The 13,406-nt window shown below is 43.0% G+C and overlaps 1 protein-coding gene across 3 annotated transcripts in view; it reads right to left on the bottom strand.

Moving 5' to 3' along the window:
- DSP (desmoplakin) overlaps window positions 1–13,406 on the bottom strand; it is a 46,072-nt gene that overhangs the window by 16,385 nt on the left and 16,281 nt on the right. For all 3 annotated transcript variants that reach the window (XM_059179212.1, XM_059179210.1, XM_059179211.1), the window contains exons 4-12: window positions 12,867–13,041; window positions 9,408–9,536; window positions 8,190–8,240; window positions 6,670–6,831; window positions 6,029–6,133; window positions 5,043–5,138; window positions 4,389–4,514; window positions 3,911–4,063; window positions 1,973–2,127 (exon numbers count right to left, since the gene is read on the bottom strand). In XM_059179212.1, the coding sequence (XP_059035195.1) occupies window positions 1,973–2,127; window positions 3,911–4,063; window positions 4,389–4,514; window positions 5,043–5,138; window positions 6,029–6,133; window positions 6,670–6,831; window positions 8,190–8,240; window positions 9,408–9,536; window positions 12,867–13,041 (1,152 nt within the window). The remainder of the gene's footprint in view (window positions 1–1,972; window positions 2,128–3,910; window positions 4,064–4,388; window positions 4,515–5,042; window positions 5,139–6,028; window positions 6,134–6,669; window positions 6,832–8,189; window positions 8,241–9,407; window positions 9,537–12,866; window positions 13,042–13,406) is intronic.

Genomic DNA, 13,406 nt, shown 5'->3' with positions numbered 1-13,406 from the left:
GTATAATGAAAGCTCTACTTCCATGTTGATGAGCAGGTATTAAAACGAAGGGCATTTTATATTTGTGGCTACCTGCAAAATTAGTGATATTCTAAGAATGGAAGAAGAACTTTGAAACAATGCCTTCAAGATACATGGTAAGAATTGTTTCTTCACAGACATCCAGATCCAGGAAGCACAGAGAACTCCCACCAAAATCAACAAAAGCAGGCCAAGACATATTGTAATTAAATTCATAAAATATAGTGAGAAAAAAAAAAATCTCAAAAGCAGCAAGATAAAGAAGTCCTTAACTTACAAAGGAAAACCTGTAAGGTTAGCTGAAGATTTCTCAACAGAAACTTGGCAAGTCAGAAGGTAGTGACATGATATAGTCAAAGTGCTGAATAGGAAAAATCTGCAGCCAAGAATATTCTATCCAGCAAGGCTATCATTCAGAATAGGAGAGATAAAGAGTTTCCCAGGCAAACACAAACTAAAGGAGTTGATGACCATTACCCCAGACCTGCAGGAAATATTAAAGGAGACTCTTTGTGCACAAAGAAGACACAAAAAGTCACAAACGTAAGAAAGAATCTGAGAACATCTCCAAAAACAATGACAAAACTAGTAATAAAATGGCAATAAATACATATCTATCAATAATTACTTTGACTGTAAACAGACTAAATATTCCAATCAAAAGACACAGGGTGTCAGAATGGAAAAAAAAAGAGACCCATCTATATGCTTCCTACAAGAGACTCATTTTAGACTGAAAGACACCTGCAGATTGAAAGTGAGGAGGCAGAGAAACATTATGCAAATAAAAAACATTTATTATGTAAATTTCAAAAGAAAGTCAGAATAGCAATACTTATATGGGACAAACTAGACTGTTTTGTTCTTATGTTATTTTTATCCTGCTTTGGTCAGGGTCGTAAGGTCCTCATGGAATGATTTTGGATCTGTTTCCTCTATTCCATTATTTGTAAGATCTTGATAAAGATTGTCATTAATTATATTTTTTAAATGTTTGGTAGAATTCACCAATGAAACCATGTGGTCTTGAGCTTTTCTGTGCTGGGAGATTTTTAATTCCTAATTCAGCTTTCATTCTTGTTATTGGTGTAAGAAAATTTCCTGTTACTTGGATTCAAGATTCATGATTCACTCTTGGTAACTTGTGCATTTTTAGGAATTATCTGGGTTTTTTTCCTTAAGTTATCTGATTTGTTAGTATATGATTCTTTACAACAATCTGTTAATCATACTACATATTTCTGTAGTTAATTTTTATACTGTTTTCTCTTCCATTTCTAATTTTGATTTTTGAGTCTTCTCTCTTTTTTTCCCCTTAGCTACTGTAGTTAAAGTACTGCTAATTTTGTTTCTCTTTTTAGAAAAACTAATCATCAACTTTCAATATTATGTTATTGTTTATTCTAGTCTTTATTTTATTTATTTCTGTTTTTCTTTGTTCTTTTCTCCCTCTACTAAATCTCAGCTAAGTTTCTTCTTCTTCTAGTTCCCTGTGGTATAATGTTGTTTATTTGAACTTTTTTTCTTAATACCAGCATTTATAGATAAATTTTACTACTATATCTCCTTTTGCTGCATCCCATAGGTTTTGGAGTATTGTGGAGTTTTTCTTTTGTTTGGAGACATATTTTGGTTTGCTGTTTGATTTCTAATTTGGCCCACTGCTTGGGCAGTACTGTATTGTTTAATATTTACATATTAAATATTCAGTATTAAAAAAACGTTTCCTCCAGCCCCCGTACAGTCAGACATTCTCTTTTACCTTCCAATAAAAACTATAGTTCTTCAACATAAAGTTGCATGACAATGCAAGGGACCTTCCTGAAGCTCCTTTTTTTAAGGGAGGGGGTTTTTGTGAAAAAGGGCATGTCTGTGTTTCTTGTACAAGCATTTGCCCTATTTTTCCACACTCAAATTCATGTTGTGGCTACTAGAAACTTCAACAACTTACTTGCACGAGAGGTCTACAGCCAGAGGGTTTGGAGGAGGGATGATCAGACCAACGGAAGGGACGAGCATGTCCACACCTCCGGGACCGGTCACATACCACTTGCTGCGCTCATTATTGTCCTTCAGGATGCACTCATCCCCTTTGTGCACGATTTTCTGTAAGGCAAGCGGCCCCGTGTTTTGGCTTTACTCATGAGTACACATGATTATCTTTTTTTCTCAAAGAAAGAACTAGAGATAAAACTGTACAAACCATTTGAGCTTTTACCTTATTATTTTTCTTTTTCTATTTTATTTTTTTAAAATAAGCTCACGCCCATCATGGAGCCCAGCGTGGGGCTTGAACTCACAACAGTGAGAACAAGACCCGGGCTGAAATCAAGAGTCAGATGCTTAACTGACTGAGCCACCCAGGTGGCCCTTATTATTTTTCTTTAAATGAAGATGATCTTTACACATTCCAACAATACTGATGCATTAAACAATGCACAAGAGACTAAAAGCTATCTATAGTGATTTAGGTAAAGTAACTTTCCAAAGAAAACCCAGAGAATCCATTTTTAAAGTGAGAAATCCTTTCATAAAGCAAAAACTCACCCCACAGCTCTCTTATTTTTGTGAGTTCATATTTTACATATTAGATATACGATGTGGGACTCACTTGGCGCGTGTACTCTCTCTTAAAATTTAGAAGTAAAAACAAGAAATTCTGGCATCAGGTCCCCCAGAAAAACAACTTTCTAAATTAACTCCACCATCAGAACACCTCACTTTCTAAATTAACTCCCTGGCTTCTTAAAAGGGGTACACTTTGAATATGACAACTATCCTCACTGGTAAATGTAACGAGCTTGATATTTACGTATTTCAACCTCTATTTCGACTTCTCCTCTCCACGCAAGTTCTTAAAATATTTCTTCCTGCCAGAATAAACCCCACTGTTTTACAACACTCATCTAAGCAACTGATCATGTTTCTTAAACCCTCCGTAATTCTTATAAGAAATCAGAGCTGTGGGGGCACCTGGGTGGCTCAGTGGGTTAAAACCTCTGCCTTCGGCTCAGGTCATGATCCCAGGGTTCTGGGATCAAGTCCTGCATCGGGCTCTCTGCTCAGAGGGAGCCTGCTTCCTCCTCTCTCTTTCTGCCTGCCTCTCTGCCTCCTTGTGATCTCTGTCAAATAAATAAATAAAATCTTAAAAAAAAAAATCAGAGCTGTGGGAATTACACAAATAATTAGTAAAACCAAGTCATCGTTCCATATAGATGCTTGTAGGTACTGCAGAGCCCACAGAATTGATGTGTTCTGTGATGACAGAAAATCTGCACTGATCGTCACTTCCCCTGCAGCATAATGGTCATATCTCTCATTTCTTTTATGTCAGAAATTAAAAGAGATTTTAAGAAACGTAAAGATTATAGAATTTAAGATTTAAAGGGTACTCACAGATAAAGTTTTGCGTATTAGAAGAAGAGAAGTATTAAGACTTAAAATGAATAGTCTAGGGGCGCCTGGGTGGCTCAGTCGGTTAAGCATCTGCCTTAGGCTCAGGTCAAGATCCCAGAGTCCTGGGAAGCCTCCCCTCAACTCGTGGGGCTCCCTGCTCAGTGAGGAGTCTGTCCGCCCCTCTTTCTGCTTCTGCTCCCTCTGGTCTTTCAAAGAAACAAAATCTTTACCAAAAAAAAAAAATTTTTTTTAATTAAAAATAAAATAGCTTAAATACTTAAATAGCTTGAATACTCGCTGTCCTAAAGACTCTGCTAAGGACTCTGGACAGAGCTGCTGCATTTCCACGGCTTGCTGCTTTGTGTATGAAAGAAAGGTATTTAACTGTGCTGCCCACTGAAACCTGGATTAAACTCTCCTCCCTCTATTGGCAAAGCTCTCACTGTAAAGAAAGGGGAAAACTTGGGCTTCACCCCCAAATAACGGTGCCCACCTGATCTTGTTTGTAGTCACAGAGAGCCCTGAGAATAATGGGTTTGTTGCTCCTATAGTCCGGGTTCCGTGGTTTCAGCTGCACGATCTTCTTGGACTTGTTGACCAAGTTCTGTACCTGACGCTTGTATTCGAGGATTTTCTCTCGTTCTTTCTGCAATTGCAAATAAGATCGTATTTTCATCACGCCGATAACTCTGTGAATGTCACAGAAGACCTGTAAGGGACATCAGCCTAGCTGCTACGACATGACAGATGAGACATTGCTCGCATGGCATGAGCTCCAAAAAGCCACAAACTACCCCCTCCGCAGGGACTTTTAGCCACTTCAGAAGCTACAGAGCCAGGAAGTAAGTGGGCTGGAAAGAATGTCATTGTGTGAAAAGCCTAAGGGGCTAGAATTTGAAGCATGCTTTTTCCCAAAGGAACTTCCACATCAAGTAATCAGTATTCTCTCTGTTTTCGTTTGGTGATGGTACCTCTAGCTCCTTGATCTGGTCCAGCAGGCGCTGCAGGGGCATGTTCTTGTCACAGGGGTATTTCTTTCTGATGGAGTCCTGAAGGCCTTTCAGGTAGGCTTCGGTTGACTGGGCCTCTTCAAAGAACTGTTGATGATGAGTGTGACAGTCCTTAAGCGTCTGCCTTCCTCTCAGGTCATGATCCCAGGGTCCTGGGATCGAGCCCCGCCTAAGGCTCCCTGCTCAGCTTCTCCCTCTCCCATGCCCCCTGTTTGTGTTCCCTCTCTCGCTGTCTCTCTCAGTCAAATAAATAAAATCTTGAGAAAAATAAAGATGATAAATAAAGATGAGCATGATTGCGTATTCACGAAAAGGCACTCAGTAAGCAGCAATGTCTAGTATTTCCTACTATTTCCAGTACTTCCAGGTCAAGGACTACCTTTCTGGGGTCTAGTTAACAGGTGGCTTAAGAAACGGTATTAAGTCATGTAACAGTAAGAGCCATCTGAGCAACGGGTGCCCAGGTCACCAATCTATGCTCCTCCAAACTAAAAGCCAATAAGTGGTATTTGTAAAATATTTCCAAGGTTGTTTTCAGGGCTTTTACAAAATACATTCCAAAAAATAAGGTATTAGGACCTAAACGACAATTAAATTACAACTAAGCGTAAAAACCTGAAAGTAGGCAGCATTTTCTTTGAGGTGAACGTCAATGCACTTGGTGATCTGAAGAATCCAGCTCCACTGAGTCTGAAGAGTGTCCATATAGGCCTGAAGCAAGAAAACATCCGCCATCACGTCACCGCGCAGGCATATAAGGACATCCGTCCTTTCACAGGTATGTGACCCCCAGTAAAATCTACAAAACATTTCTTTATCGAATACCCACTCAAGCAAACGTTTTTCTAAAGAGCGAAAACAGAATTTCCCAACAGGGAACTCATGGTATGGTAGTGATTCAACCTAAAAACCAGTTTTAGCAAATAGATACCATTAGGAGTATTGGTCAAAATACTCACTCAAGTGGTATAGCTACTGACTAATCAGAATTAGAGCAGAAACTAGAGGCAGAACTGTCACAGGGTTGCTCCAGGACACCCTGTCCCTATTCTGCTGCTAGATGATGGGTACGTCCGAGGAACCCATGCAGAGGGCTTAAGGGTCTTAAGGCAGTGACTCTCACCAACTGATAGGAAAACACTTTGTTTTGTTCTTTCACAACCAGTATGGCCATACCAGTTGATGTCATACCAGCTAATGTCAGCCTTGAGCACAGCCCACAGATGGCAGCCTCTGCAGGGCAGAGGTCAGCAAGCCATAGCCCCAGGGCCACATCTGGCCCACTGCCTGCATTTATAAATAAAGTTTTATTGGAACACAGCCATGTTCCTTTACTTACATATTGTTATGGTTGCTTTCATACTATAATGACAGAGTCACGTAATTTCAACGGAAACCAAATGGTCTGCAAACCTAAAATGTGTATTATTTGGTCCTTTCCAGAAAAGCTTGCCAACTGCCAGTCTAGGGTGTTGATCCCAAAATATATAAAATAAACTCGTCATGGCTTTATGACAGATAAAAATCATTCATCTAGATAGTCTTTTCCAAAACTTCCCTTTTTTTTCTCTAATAAAAAATATAAATCACATGAAGCCTACCTCAATTTTGTCTGAAGCCGGATGCTGATTGAGGACAAGCTGGTCACTTTCTTGTTTAAGTTTATTGAGCTCTTTTTCCTTAACCTCCAGTTGGCTCATGCGTATCTGTAAATGAGAGAAAAACCGACCCTTCAGAGCAAGTCACCATTAGCCTTCCAGCATTTCTGCCGTATTCAAGGGAAGTCAGAACTGAAAACTGTGCTGTGGAAATGAACAACTCAAAGAATCATGTTACGGTTTCCTCCAGAATCATAGCATTTTTGAGACCAAAGAGAATGTCTGAGGTCACCCAGTACCTGGCAGAGGGCACACTGGTGACATTTCTTGCCCAAATCCACACAGATAATGGAGGTAAATGGACAGTGACAAGTAATGCAGGGATCTTCTAATTGTGGGTTCTAACCCCCCTCCCACTGTGCTACCCACACTCTGGGATATCGGAATGCCTGATGACCCTCTCTATGGGCTTCCGGGATGTTAAGCAATGCCCCGCCTCTCTAGAGTCCCTGGAAAGCTTCCAGAAAGGAATGGCTCTCCACGACCACTTCAGCAGAGGCTGGATTCCAAGTAGCTGATTGGGTTCATCCCCATCCATCCCCAGGCAGGAGCCTCACGTCTACGGCCGGGAGGGGCGAGCTTACAGAGAAGGCCTCCTGCTTCTGGGCGATGTTGGTGTTGCGGTCACTCCAGTCGTACAGAAGCTCCTCCTCCTCGCAGTCATTGATCCACATGATCTCTCGGGACGTGGCCTGGATGATGTTCTGCAGCTGCCGCAGGTGATCCATCCTCTCGAAGGACGCTTTCTGCACAGCAAGTTCAAAAGCAGCGTTAGGGTGACAGCAGGCACGTTAATGGGATTCTCTGCGATTCCAGAGATTGGTCTGTGTGGTCCCTTTCGCCAAAAAATAATTTAATTAATTAATTAATTAACCAATTAAATCACATGAACCAATAAAATGTTCAGTGACCCCCTAGTATGTAAAAAAGACCCATCCAAACTTACGACGAACAAGGGAACAATTTTAGATTATTGGAAGAGCCTAATTCAGAAGGATCTTGACTCAGACACTGAGGCTTGGGTTCAATAATTAGTTTCAGATTACAAGGGGAAAATTCAAATCTTAAAAACATAAATCAAGCTTTTCCTGCCCTCTTCCGTACCCCCAAAATTCAAGGGACGGTCAGCCACGGCCAGACTTAATAGGACACTTGTGTCACTGCTAGTTATACTATTTAAAAAGGATCACCGCCAGGGCACCTGGGTGGCTGTGTCAGTTGAGCGTTCCACTCTTGATTTCAGCTGGGGTCATGATCTCGGGGTCCTGGGATCAAGTCTCGAGTCAGGCTCTGCGGCTTTCTCTCTTTCCTTCTCCCCCTGCCTTTCCCCTGACTCACGCTCTCTCTGTCTCTGTCTCTCTTTCTCTCTCTCAAAAATTAAATAAATCTTTAAAATCAATCAATAAATACAAAGGATCACTACCACAAGGAAATACTAAAAAGGTGAAGGTGACACAATAGGGTTAAAAAAAAAAAAAAAAAGACAACAGCTCTTCTTCTTACCAGACCAGTGAATTGATTCCCACTTTGTCATAAAATGATGATAATGGGGGCGCCTGGGTGGCTCAGTGGGTTAAGTCTCTGCCTTCAGCTCAGGTCATGATCTCAGGGTCCTGGGATCGAGCCCTGCATCGGGCTCTCTGCTCAGCAGGGAGCCTGCTTCCTCCTCTCTCTCTGCCTGCCTCTCTGCCTACTTGTGATCTCTCTAATAAATAAATAAAATCTTTTTTAAAAAATGGTGATAATGGTCTAAGAAACCCCTCTCTGGGGAAAATGAGTCTTATTTTTGCTTATACTTCAAAAAAAGGCTGCAAGTCACAAGTGAAAAAGCTTTATTTCCTTAACTCTAAGTACTTAAAATAGGTGCTATCTACGTGACTCTCAACTTACAATAGAACAGCACCGGGTACGGTTTCCAGAAAACAGTCTTCTAACACTCACTTCTCAAGGAAACCGGCCAGGAGACCTGGAAGTAGTATCTCCAGGCACCGTGCATATACCCAGATATCCCCACAGCCGTCAGGTTCCTCTCACCCAGGCGGGCTGCATTTTAATGGAACAGAACCACACTGAACACAGAGACTTCAGAAGTCAGTCAGCTTACCAGCAGGTTTTCATACTCCTCCTCCAACTGGTAGATGGCAGATTTCTCCCGCTAGAAGGCAAACAGTGAGTAATTATTTAATTCCCCTTGTGGGTGTGTATACCAACCGCAGCCCTTCTGAACCTCCCTTTTGTCAGATAATGACTTCAGATCACTCGGTAGAAAGAAGTGTTTGCTCTATAGAAACGTTTACCCACAGGGACCTTTTCCCGGTCGGACTTGAAGGCAACCCTCTCCCTGCGCTGGCCCGGTGGTACCATCTCCACAAAGTAGAGGGTCGATCACTGTCACTTGAGGACTCACTTGTTGAAAAATGTTAAGTGTGACAATATAATTTAGAACTCCCCAGATCTTAGAGAAAAGAGGGAGAAATTTGGTCAGAGACTTAGGGGGACAAAAGTAAGGGGAGAAAAAAAAGGCAGTACAAGTGAGCATGAGTATCTCTGATCAAAGTAAAAAAAAAACAAGAGGGATTTAAAAGCATGGAGACCTGGGTAGGAACCAGGCACTAAAAACCAGGTGATTATAAAAACTTAAAAAAAAAAAAGGTTGGGGGGAGTGTGCACCTGGGTGGCTCAGTTGGTTAACCACTGCCTTCAGCTAAGGTCATGATCCCAGGGTCCTAGGATCGAGTCCTTGCTTGGCAGGGAGCCTACTTCTCTCTCCACCTCTGCCTGGCACTTTGCCTGCTTGTGCACCCTGCCCTCTCTCTCTCTGGGACAAATAAATAAATAAATAAATTCTTTTTTTTAAATGATAAAAAAAAATAAAAACCAGATGATTATTTCATGATGCAATTCTTGACCCAGCTTCAAGGAAGAGTGTCGGTAAGAGACATATAAGAAAGGATTTGCCAAGCCCACAAAACTCTACAATTGCTGTGCTCTATTTGAAGAGATGCTCTGCTTGCTGAAAATAACAAACAAAAAACCCCACCATCCCCCCCACCTCAAAAACACTCATCTACAAACTATGCACAAAACCACGTGGGTATGCCCTTTGCCTTTTGCTTACGTCTTCCTTAAGAGTTAACACAATCTCTACTAGGTCTACCCGAGTCCACTTCCCCATTTATGAAATGGGATTTTTAGAAATTTCCAGTCCATTGGGGGAGCCATCTTAGGCTAATGTCTCAGCCAAAAATGCCCAGGATTGAGGAACGACACAATGCTTCGGTATGCTTTTCCAAGACTCGACAACTGAAACATCTCCAAGTACCAGGTCGGCTTTGATCTTGTCCAGCTGCCAGCGGTAGTCCCCGATGGCGTTGTGGATGCTCCTGTGGCTGTCGATGTGCTGCTCCACGGAGGCCAGGTCCACGCCCCAGGCCACCATGTCCATCTCCGCCTGCCGGGGGAAAGAGAGCGTGCCTTCATGCCCGATGCTTTGCGTCCAACTCACCCTACCCCTCGCATCAGGGGTCCGAGCACCAAGGGACATATATAACTCCCATTCCGATAAAACCGAAGTTGTATATATTCAGTATTTTCGAAACCAAACAAAATTGTGTAAAGGCTTGGAACTCTCCAACAGAGAACGGGGCTGGCCCAACACTCCCCCCCACTTGTTGAACCCCAGCTCAACACAGCTGAAGAGAAGATGACGGAGGAATGAGATTCCTGAAAGCTACATCATGTCCTCTGCGGGGGGGGGGAGGGGGAGGACAAAAAAATCTACCTTTGTACAAGCGGGGTGTGTGTGTGTATGTGTGTGTAATAGGTGTGCATATCTATGTATGACACATTAGAAATTACTGACAGAAGTTTCTATACTCAGTCATTTTCAACCGTGAGATAGTTCATTAAGCTTAGTCATGTACTATGTCCCAAGCTAAACAGCCTACCTAAACGTATTTTGCATTGTTTATTCCTTTAAATTGTTTTGATCCCTGTAATTGTCAACGCTTTAAATTCAGTGTTTACCATTATCTTTCAGGATGCCGAACTCTCTGCAGCCCATTTCAAAGAGAAGTTGCTACAGAGCATACTCAAAGCTCATTTCAATTAACGCTGGCAATATTAAGATAGTGGGCGTATGTGAACTCTTTAAAAATGAAATCTAACTCCCTTTCCAATTTGAGTCTCCCCTACTTTGAATTTAAGAACATCCCATAATAAGAATCAAGCATTCTGGTCCACAAGTCTATCAGCTCATCTGTCTTTCGCATGAGCTCATGTAAATTTCCAAATCACCTGTGTCATCTCTTAGACATGCCAAGGGCAAACATTCCAGTCTGGTATTGCGGCAAGAACATAACACACATTGTTCTAAGCCACATCCATGTCCTAATACACTTGGCAAGCCTTCAGAGAGGGGAGCCATTTCAGCCAGACTGCTGAAAGTTACCTAGGACTTCGACCTTTCTCTTCCTCGGCTCACTGGGGCTTTAAAGCAGAAACAGGTGAGTGCACTTGGGAAGTTAATGAGATGACCAGGCTCCCCTGCCCGCCCCTCATTACCAGCCAGGGGTGCAGTATCTGACCCATCCATCAGCAGAAGCACAAATCAGGGAAACAGACAAAAGCCTGGCACAGGAGATGTGTGACTGCCTACAGATCATGATGAGGGACACTGCTCCCTTATCAGCTGGCCTGGCCTGCAGCTCAGTCCCTCGGGGGAGTGAGAAAGAATGCGGGCTATGCTTGGGGGAAGAAGGATAAGAGGGAAAGGGCCCCAGAGAATCCCAGAGCAAACGGGCAGGAAGTGATCGAACAAGTTTTAGTTCCCTTGAAACGCTGGAGGCCAGCTGATCTGAAGAGCTTCGCTCATGAATTGCACCTATTAAAAAACACTCCCCTACCTGACACAAAACTGAGTCCAGGAGACGAGGCCATTTTTAAGTTTGCCAAAACTTAAAAAATGCTGAGCCTTCGCAACAAGAGAGTGTCACGAACCTACACCCAACATGCAGGCAGAAAATGACCAATTATGAGCTATCCTTTCATGTAACTGTCATACTGACTAAGAAGAAATTAAGGGACTGGATGTTTCCTAAGTGATTCAGTTCAAAGGTGGTCTCACCTAACATCACCTACGTACAACGTAGTTTAAGCCCCATCAGCTCTGCCAAGCCTTCTTTTCAGGGTTCCCTTTCTTCCCCAGGGACTGGAGCACCACCTCTCCCCCAGCCCTATCTGCTCAGGATTTTATTACAGCTCAAATAGCAATTAACCCTGCATGCTCTGGATAGAAATGTGGCGTGTGGGCGTCCATGTTTTCGTCAATAATATCCACTTTCAAGAATTTCTGAACACTCACTTTCTGGTATGGTGCCAGTACATATAGAGAGTTCTAGAAATGTGTGTTCAAAGATCAAAAGGGAATCTGAAAACTAGGACTCTACTCTGGTTTCTGGGATTACAATGGACTTTTCTCTTCTAGAAGCCCTACTTTCTGTGATAGTGCCGCACCGTCTTTGTAACATGGAGGGGGAAGCTTAACTAACTGAATGAATGAACATGTAGACTCATAAACCCACTTAGGAAAGAATACATCCCCCCAAATCTCGAGTGGCTGCAAACTTTAGAACCGCTACTCAACTGGGCCTACGACAAACAGTAAGACTAATGCTTCTCACGACCATGACCGCATGGCACCACAAATGATGTCTGTCCCATCAATCAACCTAACACATCCCCCATCTCCAGAGAAGGGTGGCTGATTGGCAGGCAGTTGGCATGATACAATTCCCAGCGACGAGATTAAGGCATATTTCTAATGCCACCTGTTCATTAAAGGGCAAAATGACCACATAAAACAACAAAACAATAATTAGCAGGAGAAACACTTTGTAGAAACTGCCATGGCGGGGAAAGGCTCAGCATAGACTCCGGTCGCCATGATTTCGCTCCCCTCCCACACCTGTGCCGTCAGGGTTGCCCAAGAACAACCGACACCTCAAAAATATAAGGGAAGCATCCGATGAGCCCAAACCAGAATATCCGGTTTTACCGTTTCCAGCTCTCGGATTTACCATTTTAAATGCATTTCCACAACACGTTTTTTTAAGTACCTATCACTCACACAAATGAGGTCACCTACCATTCAGATAGAACAATGAGGTTTTTGGGTGCATAAAGGCCAACACATTTTCAGGTTGTGAATTGTAAAAGCTAGACATTCAAAATCTACTAATTAAATTATACCTAAGTGTTAACCTGTGAGAGAAGTTTTGACCAGAAAACCATGAGGCTCCTTCCCCAAGCCACAAGAGAGGGGAAAAAAAAAAAAAACTATCGGAAGTTTGATTTATTTCAAAATAGAAGCCTTCGATTTAAATTGTACACAAGGCAGGGCACTTGGGAGGCTCAGTCGGTTAGGCATCTGACTCTTGATTTTGGCTCAGGTCATGATCTCAGGGTTGTGAGATCAAGCCCCACATTGGGCTCCACACTGAACATGGAGCCTGCCTCGGATTCTCAATCTTTCTCTCTTTTCCTCTATCCCTCCCCAACTTGTTCGTGAGTGTGCACCACTCTCTCTCTCTAAAAAATAAAAAATTACAAATAAATTATATATGAGGAAACTACGGAAAATACCAGGTTTCCGCCACTGGCTGAAATCCCAGACCACTCTGTGGCCAGACCGCAGGGGCTGAGCCTGCCACGTTCTATACCTCTGCCCCACTCAGGCTTGCTTGGAACATTCGAGAACCAACCTCATCAGGAAGGTGCTTACCCTCTGCTGCCTCATCCACCCCAGACATTCGCTGGTGACGCGCTTGGTGAATTCATCCCAGCCAGAGCCACTCTGACAGGTGTACCCTCCACCACCCTTGGAGCTGGCCCTTCGGACTCGAGGGGCGCTGATGGCTTTATAAAGGGCTCGCATCTGCTCCTGGAGCTGCAGCAGTCTGAAAAGAAAGGAAAACAATCACACTGTTGCAGGAAAACTGCCTATGGGCCCATGTTCTAGGCAAACGCCCCCCTTTCTGAGTCTCCTTCATTGCCAGGATGGAGGTCACAAATGTGGGATTTGGAGAATTCTTTACCATCTGACTTGAATTGCAATCCCATATAAAAACCTCACTACTGTGATGGTCAGAGCCTGAAACATCAGGGCAAGTGTAGCTGGCTTTGCCTAACCTGGTAGCAACCTCGGCTTTCCCCCTAAATTTCACCCTGGGAATTTGCCTCGTATCCTGGGCCCCACGTACTCTGACAACAAAATCAAGACAACCCGTTTCTGCTTTAAACTGCTTTTCCAACTCTACAGGTC

Source organism: Mustela lutreola, chromosome 6, assembly GCF_030435805.1.
Source record: "Mustela lutreola isolate mMusLut2 chromosome 6, mMusLut2.pri, whole genome shotgun sequence".
Classification (NCBI taxonomy): Eukaryota; Metazoa; Chordata; class Mammalia; order Carnivora; family Mustelidae; genus Mustela; species Mustela lutreola.
This window is presented reverse-complemented; position numbering and strand designations above follow the sequence as displayed.